Source organism: Anas acuta, chromosome 9 (genome assembly GCF_963932015.1).
Source record: "Anas acuta chromosome 9, bAnaAcu1.1, whole genome shotgun sequence".
Lineage (NCBI taxonomy): Eukaryota > Metazoa > Chordata > Aves > Anseriformes > Anatidae > Anas > Anas acuta.
Window position 1 is genome coordinate 4772168 of NC_088987.1, and position 23541 is coordinate 4795708.

The following is a 23541-nucleotide window of genomic DNA, read 5'->3' on the forward strand; positions in this document are numbered from 1 at the left end:
TGAGGGGCTGAGGGGGGCGCGGCCTCCGCGGCGCCTCTCGCGAGGCCGCAGCCTCCTTCCCCCCCCCCCCCCGCGCCCCGCTCCGCCGCCCGCCCCACGTCACCGCCGGAGCGGACGGGGACAACATGGCGGAGCGGCGGCGCCACAGGAAGCGGACCCAGGTACCGAGCCCCGCCGGCCTCACGGCCTCCGCCGCCCCCCTCGGGGAGCCCTCGGTGGAAAGAGCGGCCGAGCCCCGGGCCCCGAGGCCTTCCCCGCGGCCCCCTCACGGAGCTCGGGAGGGAGAAGGGGAGGTTGCGAGGGGGGGAAGGGGAAGGGGAAGGGAGGCGGTGGAGCCCCGCGCCGGGACCTGAGGGGGGTTTGGGGTGGGAATTTTCTAGCAAAGCGCCGCGGGGCCGCCCTGAGGGGCTCGGTGGGGCCGGGGAGAAGCGGGTGGAGGTGTGGGGGAGGGCCGGGTGTCCCCCCCGAGCTGTTCCTGCCAAAAATTGGGGTTTGTGAGTGTTGCGGGGGTCCTGATGCGGCTCTGTGCATCATAGCTACAGCATCAGGAGCTGGGACCCGGTGTGTGTTTATTATTAGCCCCAACGCTGAGGAGTGGTCAGGTTTTATGGCCGTGCTCGGAGTGGAGGTGAGGCTTGTGAGGGGAATCGCAGAACTGCTCAACAGATGGACGCCTCAGACTTTGTCCTTCTGCCTCGCTGCCCCCCTGCTTTCTGCTCCTTTCCCTCCCCTCCCCTGAGAAGATGGGGATGTGTCAGTGCTCGCAGTGGTGCCTGTTCCCCTTTAATTCAAATTACCATGAAAAAACGCAAATAGTAATTAACCAGAATCTTGTTAAATAAGTTATCAATCACAGGCGGTGGGCATTACGGGGTTATTCACCCTCCAGAATTGTCCCAGCCTGTCCCTTACCGAGGAGAGATGACAGCAGCCCAATCAAGCATCCATCAAAACCAAATTGAAAGTAATTTAATGTTTTGTATAATACCCAGGGCTCTGGTTTTGCAAGCACTTAAGCACATGTTTACTTCCAGCCTGCTAGCAATAGGAGGATTTCCTGGGTTGTTACCGATTGCATCCGTGTCTAGGTGTGAATGCTGAAGGTTTGGGATTCTGGCCTAAATTTGTGGCACAGCTGTACAGCTACGTCCCTATAGCCTCCTCGTAGTCCCAGTGACAATGGGAAGACAGGACACAGAACAAAGAACATTGTTGAATGCCCAGAGGGTGATCCTAATTGGTCAGAGTGAATAAAGCAAGATGTATTTTTCTGGTTTGCCTTTTTTTTTTTTTTTAAGCTTTTTGAACTTTCTTGACATAGTTACAGTATGCTTATCGTGTTTCAGGATAACGCTGCAAGTTGCTTTTGAAAGGAAGAGTGGGGTGTGTGTTTGTAGGTGTCTGAAGTGCTTTAGAAGTGAGTACTTACTTCAGGGCAGTGTGTACCCCCTACTAAAGAGGCTGTTTACCATGCTGTGAGCGGGTCTGACATCTGAATGCCCCATCGCTAATTTCTTGTCAAGAGTAAGACTGGAGCAGGAGACAGAATATTTAGCTGTGGAAAAAGCTGATGGAGCAGACCTCAATCACAAATATTGCGTGTACAAAAACAGGCTTCAGAATAATTTTATATCTACCATCAAGATGTGAATCGTGGTACTTTGGTCAACAAGCTAAACGTGAGATGAGGCATGCAAAAAGGGGCAATAAAACAGCTCAAAATTCTCTCAAGCCTGCTTTTCCATCGGAAGCGATACCAGGAAGGATTTATTGTTCAGGATGCATTTTCATAACGAAATACGTTGCCCAGTCTGGACCGCTGAGCTTCGACTCTTCCTCTGGCAACAAGGTGAAAGTGAGGGAAGTTACAGAAATCCTAACTTCAAAAGCCGGAGTGAAGACGTTTTGTAGGTTAAGTTGTCGGTGTCATTCCTGACGGTAATTTAACTGTAATTAACATGGAGGCACGCAGCAGTGCAAAGAGCCTGTTCTGTGGGAAGCAGATTGCTCGAGCCAGGGGGCTCCCACGTGATTCAAACTTCTGAAGTCAGGGATGCTCGATGTATATGAAGGACTTAATAAAAGAAAACAACATATGTTGTCTGATGGCTAGTTTAATATTTCTTCTTGAGACAGACACCTCTCTGGGTGTCAAAGACATCTGGGGGATGTCTTTGGATGCCTATTGCTCCAGCAACCCGATGAAGGCTATTTCATCTCTTGGGAAAAACAGTCTGTCCTGAAACGCTCACTTAAACACCAAATCTTGAGCTGGTCGCTTTGACGAGCGTTCGGTTGGGTAACACGTGGCACTTTGGCAGGTCTGCGCTTGGACTATTAAGTCGGCATTAAGTTTTAATTACTTTGGCCAGATTCCATTGTGCATGGTTTTATTCTGCAGATGTGAAGTTGTGTTTGCGTTGCGATTAATAGCACTCGCATAGCATCCTAGTGCTGTGCCCTCCACTCTCAAAATGCTAATGCGTATAGATATCACTTTTATAAATAGAGAAAACTCTTCTGAGGCACTCATTTGGCAAACGCCTCAACTGCAAACTGAGGTTTGGGGGTAACAGGAGAACATGCTTTTGTTGTTGGATTTTTTTCCCTTCTTGGATTCAAGCTTTGAGATTCTCCTGATGAAGGACATGGGCTAATTGGTATTAACTGTTCCTGCCGGTCCTTCTTCCGTGCCTTGATTTGGGCTCTGCTGGAAGGAAAATGTGCAACAGCTGCATTGCTGCAAAGTGGTACAGCTTTTTGGGAGTGGGTGCGGAAAGGGTCTTCTGAAATGACAATGCAGTACTGTACCAGTACGAGAAATGTTAATGCAGCTGGCCTATTTTCCTGTTATCTTCTGGTAAATTCTAGTAAAGCCGAGTAGGATGATAACCAGGGAGAACAGCGAAGTAGCTTTTTCAGAAGGGAGTAGTATCAAGTGGTAAAGGAAGAAGAAACAAAGATTGAGGGGGGAAAACAGAAAAATAGGAATTTAAAATAGTAGCTCCTTGTGTCAATAACAAAAGAATCCCTGTAGGATGAAAATCTGAATTAGGTTTTTGGCGATAGGAAGGGAGAAAGTCAAAACAACTGGCCTCAGGTTAGAAGAAGACTGCAGCTGGCAAGTTTTATCTCTTCCAAATACTGTGCGTTGCTCCTTGGGCATGGGTTTTAGAACCCAATGTGTTTTGTTGTGAATATATAAACTCAGTTTTTTCTCCAGAAAATTAGTGATAGCTGCAAAGGACGAAGAAACAAACAAATACCTCTACTCACGTAGGACATGTACAGGACAAAAGCAGGTTAACCTTTTCCTGTACAGAAGAGTGAGCGTCTTGTGGCCAGCAGACAGCCGCAGCAATGCAGAAGAACTGGTTCCTCTGCCTGCCTCTGCCATGGCGCCTTTTGAGAGACCTGGGGCAATCCAGGTAGTGGTCATCCAGGCAGGAGCCGGGCAGCTTTACCCTTGGTAGGCACTGAAGAAAATTCAGATGGAGTCCTAAGAGCAAGGATCATCCCCTAAAGCGTTGTTTTCCCCCGACCCAGCCTCATCCAGTGATGCATCAAATCGTGCTAACTTGTGTGTTCCTTCTCTGCTCTACAGCACCTTGGTTTCTTTTAGGCAAAGTCCCCAGGTTTCAACAGAGTGGGTGAGGACGACACCTTTCCCTGCCACAGAACATCCAGCCTAAGGTTTGGGTATGCATCCTCTCGAGGAGGGAGTTTTGGGGTTTCACGTGCCCCGTGTGAGCACCACTGATTGAAGAGCCTGCGAATGTTTTTGAGTGTGCCCTGACACCCTCAGCATCCTCCGGACAGCTGATGTGTTTGAGTCCTTAGCAGGGACATGAGAGCGTTCCCATCAGCTAGGTACAGGTGCTCCATGTAGGTTGGTGGCTTAGCCCCCCCCACCTCTATCTGATCAGCAAAGGGTGATGCAGGGGGACTCTTCAGGGGCTGGGTTAGGTGTTTAGAGATTCTTAGATGGTTAAAATGCTGGTCATCCCTGAAGAGTTCACCCAAACTTCACTGTAACAACATTTAGGCATTTAGAAAATCCTGGCAAATGTCTGTGTGGGTTTGGATGTCAACACTTGCTGAAGATTTGTCAGTGCCTTCTAGCCTGTGTGCATTTCGTTTGTGGTACTGGCCGTGTGCTGAATGTGGACTTCAAAAGCAGGTGGCAGTGGTTATAGGAGCTGGTGGACTGCCATGAAGGCCGTGCTGCCTAACCCCTGCTCCAGCAGTAAGTGATGGTTTGTAGTGGGTGATACTAGAGCTGAACCCCATGCCAGTCTTTGTGCCTTTCGTGCCATACTGGGAGTGGAAAGGGACTTTGGGATAAGGGATCCTCTGACGGCGCAGAGGAAGCACTGGAGCCAGCTCTGTGCCACTGGCAGTCCCCCCTGGAGAAGGCTCGTTTGGCAAAATGAGAAAACGGCATCCTGAGAGTCTGCAAGGCCGGGAGAAGATAGGCTGGTGATTCAGCCCAACTCCAACATGCTCAGACCATCCTGGGACGAGATAACTCGGATGCAGCTGTGTGTGCAGGCAGGGTATGAGGAGGAGAGCGTGGAATGATGTAGACTCCTTCTGGATGTAAACTCTCAGCTGGGAGGATCGGCTGCACCTGATTAAGTACGCAAATGTCTTGCTTTCCTTATCTGAAAGTTGTATAAACTGTTCGGCTTCAGAAACCGTCTGTGAGGGATGATGTTCTGAAAACCGAAGTGTGCAGGTCTTCTGTCTTCCCTATAAAAGTGAACTTTAAATATTGAAGAGTTTTCACACACTTTTTAAGGCTGTGTTGTCTGCTTTAAAGCTTCATAATTTATTCCAAACTACCCCTTGATTCATTTGTGTAACCCTTTTCTAAATGTACAGGAGGCCTAAGAAGCCCCCTGTTTGTCTATTTCTACAGCTGGACATAGAGACCTGATAAACTGCATCTTTAAAAACTTGCATTTAAGGTATTGACATTTTCAGTGCTTCTGTTGACTTTGCTTTATGAGGGAATTCTGTGTGTCATCTGCTTTAATATTGTAACAGAAGTCTGGCTCTGCAAGTAAAGGGCTGAAAATAGGATGAAAAATGGAGATTAATTCGCAGGGAAAACTTTCTGAGAACGAGCTTGGTCAAACTATGGTAATTTCTCTCACAAGAAAGCTTTTTTGCTTGGGTTACTCTGCAGCAACCCCACAGAAAAGGACAAAGCACTAGATAGTAAGGAGCAATCAAAAAACTGGTGCCAGCCGCTGCCTGAATAGCACATCACATGGCTTAGCAGAATCGTAAACATTTAAGGAAGGAAAAAATATGAAATCCTGGCAGAGGAATGGAGTGAGTAACTTCTCGGGCTGTTTCACGGACCATGCTGTAAAGAAGAGCGTTTGCCTTGTGAATCGTCATCAGGAGTATGAAGTGCTGGTAGGAAACGTGAGAAAAGCATTATTCTGAAATGCAGCTGCTGCATCTCATCGTTTGTATCCATGGCACTTTGGTGTGGGTGCCGTACCGTAATCATGTGGCACGTCCATCCGTTTCCCTTCAGTGCATTGTGGTTTAGTTTGTTGCTATTAAATCAAATCTGGTTTGGTACCAAAATTAGGAAGATAATCAGGGATTTACAGTTGCTGGTAGAAGTGCACCATATAAGGGGACATCAGACCACAGTATCTAAATGATGTGTATGTGTGCACTGCCAGTGGGTAGTTATCTGCTGTTACACGCGGACTGATAAAATTGGAAAGGAGAAAAATGAAGGGTTGAACACGGAGAAAGTTTTTCATCCATGTGAGGTCTGTTAGGATCATCTGGCGTGTGTTTGTAAACATAACTGGTGAGTGTGAGAGCATAGTTCTGCACACACACAAAGAATTCAGGCTTAAAAAATCTCAGGAGGCTCAGAACTAACAAACCACTGGGTGCTTTTGGTAAGGTGGATATCTTGCGCCTGATTGATTTTCTTTAAAAAGGTAGGAAAAGCAAAAATCTCCTTTAGAAGGATCATTCATTAACCAGTTGATTTTGAAAGCCAGCAGTGCAGGCTGTTGAAAGTTAACAGCTCGCACTGTCTGAAGTTTTTATTCAGGGGTAACAACTGCCTGACCTTGCGTTTCTGCTTCTTGCAATACTGTGGTTGTGCAGCTTCAAAGCAGGAATGGACCTTTAAAAATGCCGTGCCTTTAAACTGAATCTTTGTGTTCTGTGTATCCCCATAAATCCACAGTCTTCGTGGCTTCTGTGCTGCATTTCTGTGGGCAGCACAAGGACAGGTACGGAAAAGGTGCTGCCGGCCTGCAAAAGGCCCTGGGGTGTCTGTGTGCGTGATCCCCAGGTCGCAGTGGGGAGGGGACCTGGAGACCTGAGCCTTGCTGACTGAAAGAGCTCCTACAGAAAGGAGTTTGAGGGGGTTTGTGTGAATTGGTGTAATATCCCAAATGTTTGTTCCATGATTTTCTGAAGCAGGAACGTTCAAAAGGTCTTCCTCCCCCCCCTACAAATACTAGGCAGTAATTTAACACAACTGAAAACGCTTATCTTCTGCCTTCTGTCTTACAAGTCCTTTGAATTCTGCTACAGGTCTGCAAGTTGGGAAATGTATGGCATATGTTGATGTCTGTAGTCCAAGGTTGCCCTTTTCCTAAAATGCTTGTTCTGGAGCACATGTACCTCATCGTGCTGCACTTTATACTGGTGTTCCTAGTCCCTGGACTGGGAGAACCTCCTCAATGGTACTCGTGAGTCTAAGTCACGTTGTAGTCGTGCAGTCGTACTGAAAACTTTGACACAAATCTTTCAACTTCTATTCAACATGGTTTTCACCCCTCTTTGACATGAAATTCCAGCTGCTCAGTATTCTGTCAACATGCCTGTGTTGCTGGCATTTCATACATGCCAGTTCTTCTCTCTGTATTGTTTTTCTTCACTCTCAGCTTCACAACTGTTTTCCTCCAGCCTTGTAAGCAGCTTTCCATTTGCCAAGTGTCCAGTACTTTCCTCTGACTTCCTCCTTTAACTTGCCTTTTTTACAGAGCTGCTGAATGAGTTTGTTGTTGTTACTTTTAGATCATCTAACACTAGATTCTGGGATTATGTATCTTTTGCATGTTGTAGAAAGAAAGCTCTTGAGAATAATGACATATGTTATCTTTTACATTTTGCTTGTTATTTATAAATTGCCACAAAATGACAAGGACTTTGCAATATCTGAATTTTGAGCCCAAGTGAATGTTTTTCCCATGTGCTTAAGACTCTCTTAATTTTGCACTTTCTCTATTGTAGGAGGTCGGTGAGCCGTTCAAAGAGGAGAAGGCTGTTGCTAAATACTTACGGTTCAACTGTCCAACAAAATCCACCAACATGATGGGCCACCGAGTTGACTATTTTATCGGTAGGGTTACTTTTAACCACGGAACTAAACTGTCTAACACTGTACTGGGGGTGGTGGGAGGAGGATTTTGTTTTTATTTTTTGTACTTCATCTAAAAAGTACCGATCTTTCAGTACAGTTTTGAAAACTTAGATAAGCATTAGGTAGCTGTAAAATTAATCTTATCTGAAGTAAACACAATAAACGTTTCACTCTGTGATTTAAAGGTGTGTAGTTGTCACGTACTTCAGAATAGCAGCTACTCATTTACCTTAAAAATTGAGAAGATGTGAAACGTCACTGGAACTGACTGACTGACTGGTGTGGTTCAAGTAATGTAGACTCCGGGATGAAATAAATGTCATTCTTTCTAACACAGTTTTCCCCCCCCCCCCCCCCCACATTTTTCCTTTTAGCCTCAAAAGCTGTGGATTGCCTCCTGGATTCTAAGTGGGCAAAGGCAAAGAAAGGAGAAGAAGCGTTGTTTACTACTCGGGAGTCTGTAGTTGAATACTGCAACAGGTATGACCTAATCTAAATCATCCCTTTTATTAATGAGTACAGTTGTCAAGACGTCTTCGTTACTTAGAAACAGTTTTGCTTAGGCCTCTTTGATAAAAGGACTTGATGCATTCTAAGACATTAGCATTAGGATGTAAAAATAAAGACTATTTTTATTACTATGTTTGAGGTTGTCAGATGAGAAATAGGAACAGTGTAGTGTCGTCATCTTTGTTTCACAAATTCTCTTCTGCATTTGTTATGCTGTTTGGGGCAGCAAATTTTCCTAAATGTTATAGCTCTTTTATGTCAGCAGGATGAGAGCTCTCAACTGTCTCCTTCCTGTGGACCTGGACTGCCATTATGGCAAAAGCTGAACTTTGAGGTTCAATTTATTCCTCTCATGTGGCATGTCTCTGTTGCTTAGCAGACTCAAAGTGCTTTGTTTAGATGAATGGCATATTCTGGCCCTTCTATCCTTTTTTGGGGCTGAATCTTATACTTGGAAAGCTCTGCAAAAGCCACTTAAAAGTAACAACTATATTTAGGGGGGGGTTGTTGTTTTGTTTTTTCTTTTTGGGCTTCTTAGATAGCCATCTGTCAGGTGAGATTCTGCCCCTAGTTCTAGGGCTGAGATAGGGCTGATGCCGTTTGATCTTTGTGCTGACTTAGTCAAGAAAATTTAGGAAAAAGAACTTATTTTAATGCAAGCAGAAAAATATCTTCCTTTCCAGGATCTTTGGACTGAGGTCTGTATGTTTGCCTCTCAGTTATTAAACCATCAGATGAGGCAACAGTTGGTTGAGTCCTTCAGCTCCAGCAGGATAGAGAGTGACAATGTAGCATGCAAAAAAAAATCCATTTGACCCTCTGTTCTCTGACTTTTATCACCAGCATCATCTCGTGCGCTGTTGTCAGGGTTTTAAACGTTAGCACTGTCTGCTTCCTTGGCCACTTGGGAGAGATGGAGAGATGTCTTAATACAGCGGGGAAAGTAGTCTCTTCAGCAGAAGAGGCTGTTTAGGCTTTCATGTGTATTAAAAAGAAGTACCTTAACTCTCCTGGTGTGGCTATTGTGATTGTTTTACCTGCCCTATCCAACAGAAATCAACTATCAGGTTCTGTGTCATCATCCTGGGTCGGTTGCATTGAATAGCTCCGTATTTAATAAGTTCCTGTCTGCATTTGTAGTGCGGCTCCAGTGTGTAAGGCCTCCCGGTGCACTCACATCTCCATCTAAAGAAACCACAGCACTAACGCTGCGTTTGGCAGCTCTAAAGAGGGCCAATGGTGGGAATTAGCAATTCACCGCATTTCACTGTCATGTGAAGGTCTGTTCTGCTTCACCACCTGCCTGTTGGCTGCTCCGATAGCGTGGTTCCATGCTCGGGCCCACTGCAGGGGGCTTCCAATGTGGTCAGTTCATGCTCCATTGGAGGCAGGGATGGCTCCCCCAGCTGAGAAGAAAAGTAGGTGCTCCCAAGCAAGTGGTCTACTGTTGCTCAAAATAGAAACTACATGAACAGTTGTCTGAGGGAAGTTTTTTTGGCTTGGTTTGGTTTTCTTATTTATTTTAATTAACCTGTGTCCTGCTTTCACTTGGGATAAAGTTAATTTTCTTCCTAGTAGCTGGTATGGTGCCGTGTTTTGGATCGAGGATGAGAATAACACTGATAACACGCTGGCGTTTTAGTTGTTGCAGAGCAGTGTTCACACAGAGCCAAGGACTTTGCAGCTCCTCGGGCTGCCCTGCAGCGAGCAGGCTGGGGGTGCACCAAGAGCTGGAGGGGACAGAACCAGGACAGTGGGCCCCAACCAAAGGGATATCCTATGCCATGGGGTGTCCTGCTCAGCAATAACACTGCTGGGTGAGCAAACAGCTGTGTTAGCTGCCTGCTGGGTTAAACCACAACAACCTGAAGAAGCTGTCTTTGATAATCAGCATGCATGTACGTTTAAGCAGTAGAAGGACTTCTCTTTCTTCACTGAGTTCCTAATTTAACAGGCAGTCCAGCATAAGGATTTGATCTGCAACAAGAGATGAAAGAAACCAAGTACAAATCAAATCGATTTGATGCGTAGGTCCAGCTTTTTGCTGTGAATTGGCCCTTGCAATCATAACCCACTGCTTCCCCTCAGTCTGAAGAGCAGGATCCTGTACTGCTCTTCCTACTCTGAGATTGGGTATGGGCCTTTCAAGGACATTACTTGTTACACAGCATCAGGACTTGTTACACAGCTTCAGGACTGCCAAATACTGGCTGGGCCATACGTCCTATGGCCCAGCCAGCCATACGTGTACTTGCTGTAAGGCATGTTTGTAGCTAATGTGAATGGATTGCTTACACGCGTGCCACAGTTCCAGTGGTAATTTTATTCAATGTGCACCTCTTACCAAGTGACTTAATAAGCTGTTTGTCTACTTCCTTATTTTGGCGATGAAATACGTTGACATGAACTTGCAAATATATATCAGATAGTCGTATTAATGGGAAAGATCATTAAATTGACTCAATGGCTTTCTCCATCCTACATCTTGTGTATTCACTTGTGTTTATGCCAAACACTGGCACAGGAAACTACGTTTTCTACTCAGTTCTGAACAGATGAACAAAAAAGAGCAAGAGGTGAGATGGGGTCATTTGTGATGGTGACCTTTGTCAGTCAGTTATGCTGTTCGTGGTTATATTAGGTAGTCTAGACTGTTACCTAATGATACAAGCGTGTGTAAACATGGTAATTCCAGCCACACTTAAATTGTATCATCTAACTTTTTTCATTGTAAGACTCCTGAAGAAACAGTTCTTCCATCGAGCATTAAAAGTGATGAAAATGAAACCTGACAAGGATACAAAGAAAGAAAAGGAAAAAGGAAAGGCTGAGAGTGGGAAAGAAGAGGAGAAGAAGAGCAAGAAGGAAAGTGGCAAAGATGAAAAAAACAAGAAGGAGAAAGAAAAGAAGAAGGATGGGGAAAAAGAGGAGTGTAAGAAGGTAAGTGCAATCTGCAAGAGGAGAGACAAACCTGTTAACAGAGAAGACATTAACTGGTATTGTTAAGATCATATTGGCTTCAAAATATGGTTGTTTTTTCTAAAGTCTTTCTTCCTGTTTTGGTCTTTAAAATACCCGTTTTTACATTTTGGAGTTCTGATTCTGATTCAGGTCAAAACGGAGACTTCAGTTAGATCTCCTCACCTTGTAGTGCGGACTGAGTTAATCAAAGCCTCCTTCTGCTCTGCTGCAGCAGGCACTGATGCTTTGTGCAGCTGCACCTTAGCATAGATGGATGTGTATGTGTGTGCCCTAACATCTCAAAGCGGTGCAGCTGTGTATGTAAAATGAAGCAGCAGTTCTGCCATGTTTGGTGATAAGAATGTCTGGAATGTGATACTTGGTGCTTGCAAGTAGCTCTGTAATACTGGGCCAGCTTTGTGTATGGGAGCTCTGTTATTAATCTCCTTAATGCCTAGTTTTTACAGACGTCTGATCTACATTCTTTACAGTTCCTACTGTTATTACTGTACAAGTTTTACATGTTTTCTTCACGTTTTCATTCCCGATTTATTCTAGTAGCTGAACAGAAATCATAAATTAAAACATTAGGAATCTGCTGGACAGACTTGATGAAGAGATGTATTTTGTCTTCTGTATACAGTGATATGAATCCAGTGAGAGTTAGTAAGATAGTGCTCAAAGTTACCGCAGTCTGGACACTCCTGAGTGAGGTAATGGCATGTAATCAAAGGTGCAGTCCACATGTACAAAGGTCTAGATCTCAAAAGAAAGCTACATGGCTAATAAAGGAATGAGAAACAAAACAGTCTTGCTGGCGGTCAGAACAGAGAAGGCAGTGTAAGGTTACCTAACTCCTGAGATACCTTACAGTGCTGATGTTGAAAGTTAGGAATTCCTCCAACTCACTATCATCTGAAGTGTTATTATTAAATGCAATGTTAATTTTTAAACTAATCATTAATTATTGAACTGATATTTTAGTGGATGATGTAAGCCATTGGGTACTAACTTAACAGAGGGCAAAAACTGTAAATTTAGTTTCTAGCAAAGAAGTAAGCGAAGAGAGTGAAATAGGAGGCAGGGAAGAGGGAAGCACAAGGTCCCAAAAGGACTGAGGAAGGTAGAGAATGAAAAGGCAGAAATTGATTCTGGAAGGATGCCTGTGTGGTAAATGTGGCACCAAGATACCCATTAATTCTATGAGAGCTAGCGATTATAAAGCGTCGTACTCTGTGCTTGATCTCTGTGCAGACTTTGTGGTTAATGTCAGTGGAACTTTGCTGTGCATTTGGACACATTAATCCCAAATTTACAGCTTAGTCCTTAGGTACTATGTATAAATAAAATTTCTCTTTCCTTACAATTTGCCTTTATTTTTAGATACCCAGTTGTTAAGGGATGAGGACAATAAGAAATACAGTAAATATATTGTTTTCACTTAAGATCACGTTTCGTTTTTTTTTAATTTGTAAAAAGTTGTCAGACTTGATATATTAAATACCAGAAATTAAAACCCTGTACATGTTTTTTATGTATAATTTGTGTTTCTCTCCAGGATGAGACCCCAGGAACGCCCAAAAAAAAGGAAACTAAGAGGAAATTTAAACTTGAGCCACATGAAGACCAAGTTTTCTTGGATGGAAATGAGGTAAGATTTACAGATACTTTCTAAATTTAGTGTCAGTGTACTGCCAGATTATAGCGTAATTTACATTTTGTCAGACGTTCTTGTCCAGTGGAAGGGAAAAATAATGACAATGTGATGGGTTATCTTGAAACACTGGGTTTTAGATATCTACAATGAGATTAGGGGCAGATAAATGTAGAACAGGAACTTAAAAAAAAATCTAAAAGAAAACTTAATTCCCTGTACTTTACATGTTATTGGCCACGAGGTGAAATTTTTGTCCTTGTGGTGTAATCAGGTGTTGGAGCAGGCTGTGCAGGAGGTTCTGCAGTCTCCATGCTCAGAGGCTTTCAAGATTGGATCAGGTAAAGCCCTGAGCGACCTGGTCAGGCGTCACGGCTGACCCTGTTTTGAACAGGGGAATGGACTTCATGAGGCTATTTCTCATGAAAATGGCCTCATGAGATTTCTAAACAAATATCAAGCCTTTTAGAACATGAAGTGCAATCCCAGGAGTGGAAGTCAAAAGTATCTGGCATCCAGAGGCTGCCTGACTTTGTGATCTGAGCAGCTGGGTGATTCTGAATTCTTATCCTGGCTTTACCACTGAAATTGTGTGTGGTCTTAAATACTATTTGCACCTTTCTTTCCTGGAAGTCAAATCATTTAATTCTTCAACAGTTCAGTTAATGTACAGAGCCATATTCCTGCTTTAAAGATTTGGGATACATTAGGAACTCTTTACTTCAGCAAAAATAAACTGTTCTCAGCGTGCTTTGTGTCACTGTATGGGAATGTCTCCTGGGATTCTAGTAGCCCTTTGGTTATAAAACATGTGGCAGTGAACTCTAAACAAATTACTTGTGTGGAAAACGTGTTTCCTTTATGTATCTCTTTTTTGATCTTCGCAGTCAGATCTTTTACAAGCTGTCTTGATCTGTTTCATCCCACCTTGTGTACAATCACCCATACCTCTGATCCTCTCCATTGTCTTTTACATGGAGTACCCAGCACGGCATGCAGCATTCAGAGCGAGGCTGCAGTGCTGTATTAGCAGCATAATAGTCTTTACTGGTGTCCAACATTTTTTATTTTTATTTTTTAAGTGATGAGCTCCCATTTTTCAAGAGCCGCAACTCCCATAAACTTTCCTGAGTAGGAGCTAATTTAGAGCCATTCCTTGGGTATTTACATTAGAGCTGTTTTTTCTTTTTAATTCTTTTGTACTTAGGTTAGCGTGTAATACTCAGTATTTATATTGCCCAGTCATGATCTTCAGTTTGGGTTTGCCAAGCAGTTGAATGGCAGCAGAGCAATGCCTGCATATAGTTACTTCTTATACCCAGTGAGAATAGCATTAAATACTTCTTGTTGCATCACACTGAAAAACTGCACTACTGCCTCATCTAAGGCGCCGTCTTGGTAGTTTTTATCAACTCTTCTGCTATGAGGGCTTCTGGCTGCTAGTAGTCAACTGCTTCTTTGAATCTTAACTATTGATAACTATAAAAACTGTTCAATTTTGTGAGAAAGGGAAAAAAAAACTAGTTTAAGTAAACTGCCCTATCACAGGGAAGGTTTTTTCATTAAAAACTGAACGTATCTGATTCAGATGGAGCCACAGCTTTCGTGCAAACATCTGGTACTCAGTGTTGCAATGGTAGGCATTTAAGTAAGTGTGCTGTGGTACAGAGGGTACGATACATTTATCTGAGGTCATCAGAGGGGACTTGAGCTGAATTGAGTGTTTCAGCTTGATGCTTTGTTCCATGGTCAGTCTGCTGCTTTTTTTTTTGCTTGTTTGTGTTTCTTCTCTTAAGAGAATCTTTTCAAAGCTAGAAGCAATTTTTGTTTCCAGTTGTGGACTTGAGAAATTTTTATAAGTTTTTCTTGGCTCCGTGCTGAGCAATGTTAATGTGTAAAGGAAGAACAAAAAAGATGACAAGAAACACCTTGATTCAGTGACATTTCTGAATCTTTCGTTTCCCCATCAGTTTTACAGTTTGAATGTTTTCCCTGGAATTTTGTCGCCTGTAAGTTAATCTGGGAAAAAACTTCTTGTATGAAGCAATTCTTTGATAGATCTCATTTGATATTTCCCGTGTTTTTCTTACACAACGGGGAAGTTCATTCTCTCCCTGCCTGAAGACTTTGTCCCAGCAAGGTAAACTCTGCATCATGTCCCGCTCCAGCAGCACAGTGTCCTTAGGCCTCCTGCCACCAAGCTCAGATTACGATCAGTACATACCTAAGGCAATCAGTAGGAGCATGCAGGCGTGCAGCCCCATGGCTGTTTGTCTCTTTCTGCAGCTCTTTCACTGACACAAACCTGTTTCAAGTCCTTAACACTTCTTAGGATACATAATCCATTGCCCTCCTCTTCTACCCTGATATGGCAGAAATGTTATTTTAACATTTGTACGTTAACAGCCAGAGTGCTGTTTGCTCAGTGCAAAGCAAGATAGCAAGGCACTAAGCATTTGAGTGAGGAAATAAATTAATTTATCAGAGCACTTGCTTTTCAAGTATTAATCACTATTTCTGTTGTAGGTGTATGTGTGGATCTATGACCCTGTTCACTTTAAAACATTTGCTATGGGACTTGTACTGGGTAAGTAAGAGTAGACAGTAGCAAGCCCACCACAAATGGGGGAATATCAACAGGATATCTCTCCTTGCAGAAATGTCTCATCTTCCTGGACAAAGTGTTTTGCTCTTCAGTTTCAGCATGACTTGATACCAATCACATGACATGGTTTTTGATCTCAGGATGGAGGGAGGATGCATGCAAATAAACAAAACACACACAAAAGACAGCTGAAGGCATAGTTCAGCAGATGTCTGAACTCGTACAAGTTTGCAAGCTGTTTATTTCAGTTTAAACAAATGAGCAAGTTGCTTCATAGGCCGCTGTGGTGGGTTATATAAAAATGGGAAAGATATTAAAGCTATTAATTTAAACTATAAATAATACCTTTCTGACCCTTGTGTTTGTTTGGTTTAGGCAGTCAGCTTTTTTTTTTTTTTTTAAATTGAATGTAATCTTGTTGTTCACTCACACATCAGTGAGCTAACAGCTAATTTCACTGCTGGTCCAATGGCCTTGACCTATACTTTGCAGCTTCCTCTCCGTGTGAGAACCACCTTTCTAGGGAACCACTGTCATCCCCTGGGGCCATATTCAGCTCTCTGATCAATCCTTGGGCCACCAGGAGCTCCACCCAGATCTCTGTACCTGCTTCCTGCTGGACTGGTTGTTGGCAGCTCCCTGCTCACCTTTTTGCTTATTGCCTTTCCAGGGGTGCTCCTTTCTCTTTTGATCAAGTATAACAATGTAGACTTGCTCAGTGTGGTCCCTGGTGTCTGTGTAAGCACTATGAAAACAGCAGGGGAACTAGAAAATATTTCAGTCAAGGCCTAAAATGCTGTCGTGTAACTCATACTTTGCTAAGCCAATACCTTGAGTAAATGGTAAGCCTAGAACCTTCGTGTATGTACGAGGAACAACTAAGCACGTGTCTCATATGTTTGTTCTTATCTTCCTATTTAGTGATCGCTGTTATAGCTGCAACCCTGTTTCCACTCTGGCCAGCAGAGATGCGCGTTGGTGTTTATTACCTCAGTGTAGGTGCAGGCTGTTTTGTAGCCAGTATTCTTCTTCTTGCTGTTGGTAAGTGTCGGCCTTCTTTGTTTTATCAGCAGGTGAAGTCTAAAAGGGTAGAAACATTTAAACATACATTTAAACATTGGCTCAGATGGGTGAACAACCTCAATTACTTCTGATTATTTTGTTAGCAGAAGCCAGACTGATCCTGGGTATCTATTTCCTTAGTGGCCACTGGGTGTCAGGGTTGTGCCACAGAAAGAAAAGTCTCAGGCTTGTTCCACCTGTTTGTGCTTCCTCTATTGTGGAGATTTGTTTACTGCCTCAGTTTAAAAACAAACAAAACGAGAAACCAAAAAAAAAAACAACAAACAAACCATAATGCCAGAACATAAGAACAGATTCAGTAGTGAGAATGGTGTAACCAGGATTTTAAAGCATTAAGAACTAGATCATAGATGGGATATATGGTTACTGGGGACAAGGAAAAAGACTTGGTAAGTAAAATAAGAATAATAAATCAAGAATGCTACTGCAGAATGAGAGGATTTTTCTCAAGGTTGCCACTATTGCTGGCTTTGGCTGCCTGTTAGCACTGGATACTTCTTACAAAATAGTTGTACATTGTGCTTATAATAACAAAATTTCCCATTTTTTTAAATACAGCTCGCTGCATCCTTTTCCTTATTATCTGGCTCATCACTGGAGGAAGGCATCACTTCTGGTTTCTGCCAAACCTTACAGCAGACGTGGGATTCATTGACTCCTTCAGGCCCCTGTACACACACGAATACAAAGGACCAAAAGCAGACTCAAAGAAAGAGGAAAAATCAGAATCCAAAAAGCAGCAAAAATACGACAGTGAGGAGAAATCAGACAGTGAGAAGAAAGAAGACGAAGATGGGAAAACAGAAGCAACGAGGAACTCGGGAACGGAAGGCTCAGGAGGCGAGCGGCATTCAGACACTGACAGTGACAGGCGTGAAGACGACAGGTCCCAGCACAGTAGTGGAAATGGAAACGACTTTGAAATGATCACAAAAGAGGAACTTGAACAGCAAACAGATGAAGGGGATTGCGAAGAGGAAGAGGAGGAGGAGGAAACCGAAAGTAGGCCTTCACATGAAAAATCATAACTCACTGTGGTTTTGGGACTAAGTATGTGCAAATGGTTGGATTTTCTTTGTTGGCTGATCACCAAAACATAGACCATACAGTAGCACCTTTGTTTGCTGAAATATACATGTTACCAAACAGTTTTATATCTAGTTCCTTCATTTTTTTTAACCATTAACTTGATTACTTGGTACTATGTTAATCATTAATATACATTTACAGAAGTTTTATCAATCTGACAAGTTTTCTATTGATTAATAGATTGCCCAGATCGTCCTCAAACATTGAAAACATAGCTTTCTGGTACTTGCATAACTGGTCAATTAATTTCACTTCTCAAACTTGCTTTTGTAAAACAGGTAAAAGTTGAATGACCAAATCTCAGATTATTCCTAGTTATACTCATTTGATAGCTAGTTAGGTAAAGCCCTTCGTAGCCCACAACTTTCTTGATATTTTTCCTGATTTTATTTTCAAAAGATTGTGAAAACTTTCCTAAGAAAACTAGTTTTAGCAGAAGTATTTTGCTGAAAATATGAAAGCTGGTAGTGCTGAATTTGGCTGCAGTGTTCTCTGTTTCTCCAGACTATGTGCCAGCAACTTAGGAAATCCAAACTGGTTTTGTACATCTGGTTCAGAGAAAGATGTCATCTCCAACAGGTGAAGGAAGCAGCACGGTTTGGAAATGACGGCTGTTTTCTTTCTCCTGTTCCATCATAATAATTAAAAAATGTATTCTGTACATAATTTACAAATAAAGCAAACCATTTACTTTATCTGCTACTTATTATTTAGAGATTTGATCCAGCATTCAGTTTGTATTATTAAAGCCATTTTGTGGTGTATCTATCAGAGAAATGCAAGTCAAGAGGACCTCACAGAATATTTGTGTATGATCAGTAGCTGTTCCACAAGAGCTTTAGTTTTGTGCCAACATTCCATGTATTTGAGTATGAGTAAATTGATCCTTATTAAATGAAAGCAAACAACATAGCTGTATGTATGCCTTAATGTTAAAACTTTCTATTTTCTGGAACTGGAATACTTTTTAAATGGAAGAGGCCGGAGAGTATTCATCTGTTCAGAAATATGGGTAACTCAGAGCTAATATGAAGTGACCATAAATAATTTGTTTATAAATACCTTGAAGTAGTTTGTGCAGTTTCTCTTATGCATCCCTTATTTACTGGATGTTTGGAGGATTTGCTGTGTGGTTTGATTGACTAAGCATTTAAGAAGGTAAAGCTCGGCATCATTCCTCTAGATCACTAGAGCAGTAACTATAGATTTCATTGTTTCCTGAACCCATTCAGAGAAGGGTAAGCAAGAAATTTTAATAACTGACTCAGAACTTTTTTTTTCTATGCTAAATTGCTTCCCCTTCCTTCCAGCACACGCGTTTTTCAGATGGTGCAAATACATCAATCATAACAGGTGCACTGGTACACAACTCATGGGTACAGTGTCATTTGTCTCTTAAATGTTCTGAATATTTGCTCCATAAGAAAACATAAATTGGACCACTTTTTTATTCATTTAGCAAAAAATCAAAGGATCCACTACCCAAAAAGACAAACTCCTGGACCCCCGTATGTTAGAGCTGATTAAAATAACAAAGCTTTTCACTCGCTTAAGCAGCTATTTTGCACTTAGCTCATACAGATGCTACTTTTCTTTGTGCTTGTGTTTCACATATCCGTGTCTAACATAAATAACAGAACTGCATTTCTTTCTGTAGAGGCATCTTCAGCTAGCTGCCCCTAATTCACAGCGCACCTGACCTTCACAGCCTGCTCGGGAACTCTTGCTTTTAACCACGCTGGCGGAGTTACAAAATCTCCTTGTGCTGGAGCCATCCTTGCAGTTCATCAGGTTAGATTCTTGCTGATGCCCATAGGAGCTCAAGTAAGGGTGCCTGATCTCTCACATATGTATCTTTTAGAAGCTGACTGCAAACTAGCACTTTAAAGAGCACTACTACGCCTTGAACCCTGTACAATACATAGAGGGGCAGCATGTCCAGCAGTGGTTCCAAGTCAGCAGCTGACCTACTGGCAGTTTTTGGAGAACTTAGTTCTGTAGATTTAAGTGTATGTTTCCTCCAAAAAGCGAGGATATCTCTGTATTTAATGGGTGAGAAAAAGTTGAAGGGACCAAATGATGAGCAATGCTGCCACCTGCTACATGGGCCTAGGGACAAACATCTAGGTTTCAAAGTGAAGCGTGAAAAAATTATATTGTCTCCCTAACAGAGCTCCAAGCTCACACAGGTGTAGAAATTGAATTAGCCTTTACCTCTTTCACTTGGATCTGCTATGAACAACTCTGAATTATCTGAAGAAGTGGTGTGAAGAGACCTGGCTGCTGGTGGTGTCCAGTGGTTAAGTAAAGGACTTCAAGACCCGTTACTGTAACCTAGTATTTGCCACAAATATTCCTCAAATACTTCAGAATTATTTTAGAATGAGATAATGAGAGAAGTAATTACAATATGCTAGTAACAGAACTGTGAGCAGACTTGCAGTACCTGACAAACACTTCAAAGACAGAAAATCCCAAAGGTACTCACCCAATGTTTGGTTATTTATCAGGCCACTTTTACATCAGGTATTTCAAAGCAACTTTCTTCTTACCGGTGTTGACTTAACTTCCAGAGTGCAGGATAACCTTAGTGGGAACAAGTATAAACACATATATAAATTAGTGGAGTGCTATTTAAACAGCTTTTAAATATTATAGACAGTTAAAAGAATGCTACAAGGACTTTCAAGATGATGTCCTTCCTGCAATAAAATTTTATAGTGGTCTTACTGACTTTCCTCCTAGTATTTCATATACCCTATATAATTTTCTAGTTATTTTTCTTTGTAAGAAGATGTGATTACTCCTAACTTTTGGGGGAAATTAAATAATCACTGGGAAAACACTAATCAGTATTAATGCAAATCAGTAGTTAGTGGAGATGCTCCACCCAGGTACGCTGTGCTCTGGTACAGATAAAATAACCTCACCTCACTTTCAATGTTACAGTATTTTTATAGACAGATCTTTCTCTACCAATTAAGAAATAATTAAAAAAATCTTCTTCAATAAAATTGCATTTTTATCATCTGTAGAAATGTCGCAGCCCTGGTTGGGATGCTTGTATCTGTGGTGAGTTCCTAATAGCAAAGTCCCTTTGGAGCAGATACTCAAGGGAGCCATTACTTTCATCCGCTGCATATCTGCAGACCTGATTTTTTTTTAATTATTAAATACATATTTTATAGAATCTCTATATACTGCTCATTTAGATCTGTTTCAATTTCTGTTTGAAATCAATCCTGTGCTTTCATAGAGCTGCATACAGCACAAGGAAAAACAGAAAGAAAAATGCAGAATGCCCCAGTTCCTCAATTAATTAATTAATTACATTTTAACCAAGACTTGTCATCTTTTTGTTATATCAGGAGAAAGGCTGACAAGCATCTGACTTATGTAAACATTAGATGTTGAATATGTAAACACTAAACCTGGAAATGCTGAAAATAGAGTTGCCTGGCTTAGCCCCTCATCTTTCTTCCTGCAGCCACCTGCACTTCTCTCAGCCCGTAATACGCTGTGGCACTAAGCTGTATGAGCCCTGCAAGGCCGCTTTCCAGCTGCTCCGAGGATATAATTCTTCTCTGATAGTCACAATGACAGCAAAGTAACATTCAAACCTCACGGTTGGCATCAACAGCACTGGGCAACAGAGAAACACCTTCAAGATGCAGCTCCGTTACTGGCAGGAGTTGGATGTCCCCGTCAGGCCCCCTGTTGGATCTGTTGGCAGATTGAGTTCAGGTGAGCTCAGTTTAAAGTAATTCCTGCTCATCCCCAGGCAGCTGTGCCCTGCCCTTTTCTCCCCTCATGCAGCTAAGCTGCTTCCCCTTTGCTGTCCCGGCACCACAATGCATCTACTCCAGCCACAAACCTAAGTGATTTCCAAGATAAAATAAACCTAAATACCACATGGGCAAAAAAAAGACCACTGTGGGTGAGTGAAGTGTCAGCACCCACCATTTTCTTCCATGGAGCCACCACAGTGAGGACAGAGCAGCTCCTCCACCACCAGGTGGACCTGACTATCACTGCCATCAGCTGGGGTTAAACACAGGGCTTTCAATCAACCCGAATTTGCAGCAAGTCCTCCCTTTTGTCACCAGGCACCTGGGCTTTTTGGGGCCTGCCCTGCTGAAGGAGCTTATCACTGTGGATTTAGCTCTGGATGACTGTATTTGCTTCACTTCCTTACACTTGAGCCTAAATTCTTCACGGGTTGCACTGGGATAAGTTCAGAAGAGATGCACAGATCTGCAATGTCACAAACAGAACAGGAGACAGGCTCTGTGATACTGTTTCTGCTCCCACCAAAAGGGAAGGAAACTCTGCAGTACAGAGGGAGTGCTGCAGCAGGAGATGCTCGGGCACCGCAAGGCCTCACGCCGCTCACAGGCAGCTGCTGCCTTCTGAGTTGCTGTGGGAAGGGAGGGCTGCACCACGTGCTGCTTGGCTGACATTTCATTCAACTGCTTTGCATCTGAGGTATTTCTGAAAGCAAACCTAGAAAGGTTTGCATCACGCAAGTTTGAACACAATTTTTTATTACACTATTTTTAGCAGAAAGTCTTCAGCAACCCTTTTCCTGTACACAAAGCAGCTATGGTTATGATGCAACTTGTGAGGAGTTTTAATATTAAATACACTTCAGCATTTAGCATAGAGATTATCAATAGGGTTAGCTTTTCTTTTAAATCAGGCAACTCTTACTAGGAAGTAATCTGTTCTGTGCAAGGGTCCCCACCTACTTGCCAGCACAGCTACGTGACACATCAGCTTATAAATATAGCAGAGAGAGAGAGATGTCAGTTCTGTTACAGGCCTAGAGAAAGACTGGTGGCACATGGCTGTGTTAAACAAGGGCAACCCCCAGCTCACTCCAGAGGATTTCCCAGGGTTGACTCACTTGATTCTCAGCCTCTCTGAAACAATCCTACTCTATAAAATGAGATAGCGCAGGAGATCCTTACCTGCTTTGCCACTGTGCTGTAGTTTGGAAGACACTTAGCTGTAAGAGACAGGATGCTTGCTAACAAACTTTCACAAGTCACACACTCTTAACAGTTGATCACAACTTATTACAGATTCTGAGCAAGCACTTTAAAAGGAGTTAGAGCTACAAAATGGGCTGGCTCTGCTGTTTGCTAAGGCTGTGCTGTTGCTTTCCCACTTAGCACATACGGAGAAAGACAAAACAACTCTATCAGTGTAAACGAACTCACAGTGAGCAGCTGCTGAATGTTTTCAATAGACTTCCTGGTAATGGCTGGTACAATTTCATTAGGGCTTCTCATTTTATTTAATAAAACATTGGATGATTTTATTTGTAGTACAGCAACAGGTGCAGGGAAACAAAAGGCACATTTCCTGATCGTGCCCACAAAGAGTCCATTACTCACTGGCTGACACAGAAGGCATTCGTTTTGCCATGTGTAGTTTTTTATATGAAAATAAGGATCACTCATAAAAATAATTGTTTTATGATAAAAGACATCTGAGAGAAGTTAGAGTTAGCAATTGCACTATGCAAATGGTTTCGGTGCAAGTTCAAGTAAAGAGAGAGATAACTACTCAGTGGACACCAATCGTGCTTTGGATACAGATCAAAATATTCTGTACAGGTGGTGAGCATCGTTAATCCTCATAATATAGAGCAGAAACCAAACACAAGAAAGGCTAAGCTCATGGTCCTTGAAAGTACTCTGTAGCGAGGATCCAGTGAAGGATGTAAATGCCACAGAGTAAGTCCTAGAAAAAGGTTTTCTTTTGAAAAAAATAAATGCCCTACTACAACTAATGCCCGGAAGAAAGTAGATTCACATCTGGACTTCAACACAGTTCAGTTCCAGCCTGCGAACTTAATCTTAGAGGAGATCTGTTACAGGATGAATCACAAGGTGTTATTTGTAGCTAAGTTAAAAGTATAACCAAACACCCTCTCAACCACATCACGTACCCTAAGCCTATGGAGGATGAGATTAGATGTTCTCTGGCTGAGACCTGAGAGTACGTTGTTTTGAAACACGAGCATCTTGCTAAAATGTTCTTCAATCAGTTCAGAGACAAGAGGGAAGGAAAACAGGAAGCAGAACACCAACTGCTTCACCTGAAAGAGGAAGAAGAGTAGGTTGTGAAAACCTAGCTTTCCGATTTGCTTTGCCCAGAGGCAAAACATCTTATTTTAGTCAGCATACTGGTGAGACAGAGCCGTTTATTCTGACACAT

General features: G+C 42.6%; 1 protein-coding gene and 1 long non-coding RNA gene across 5 annotated transcripts in view; one reads left to right on the plus strand and one right to left on the minus strand.

The window, feature by feature from the left end:
• Positions 1-18377, plus strand: SEC62 (SEC62 homolog, preprotein translocation factor). Its single transcript, XM_068692112.1, has 8 exons — positions 1-161; positions 7285-7393; positions 7789-7894; positions 10660-10864; positions 12444-12536; positions 15066-15126; positions 16066-16185; positions 16786-18377. Exons 1-8 carry the CDS (start codon positions 126-128, stop codon positions 17253-17255), a joined length of 1200 nt encoding a protein of 399 aa, XP_068548213.1. The 5' UTR covers positions 1-125; the 3' UTR covers positions 17256-18377.
• Positions 15105-23541, minus strand: part of LOC137861072 (uncharacterized) — a 12879-nt gene continuing 4442 nt past the window's right edge. For 2 of the 4 annotated variants that reach the window (XR_011099349.1, XR_011099346.1), the window contains 2 exons: positions 19805-23422; positions 15105-16224 (listed from right to left, as the gene is read on the minus strand). This is a non-coding gene — a long non-coding RNA (uncharacterized lncRNA). The remainder of the gene's footprint in view (positions 16225-19804; positions 23423-23541) is intronic. The other 2 variants (XR_011099348.1, XR_011099347.1) reach the window with 2 other exon arrangements.

Coding starts and splice junctions, on each gene's coding strand:
- SEC62 (XM_068692112.1), top strand. CDS start 126: ATGGCGGAGCGGCGGCGCCACAGGAAGCGGACCCAG. Junction 12,537..15,065: donor TTTTCTTGGATGGAAATGAG/GTAAGATTTACA, acceptor TTTCTGTTGTAG/GTGTATGTGTGGATCTATGA. Junction 15,127..16,065: donor TGCTATGGGACTTGTACTGG/GTAAGTAAGAGT, acceptor CTTCCTATTTAG/TGATCGCTGTTATAGCTGCA.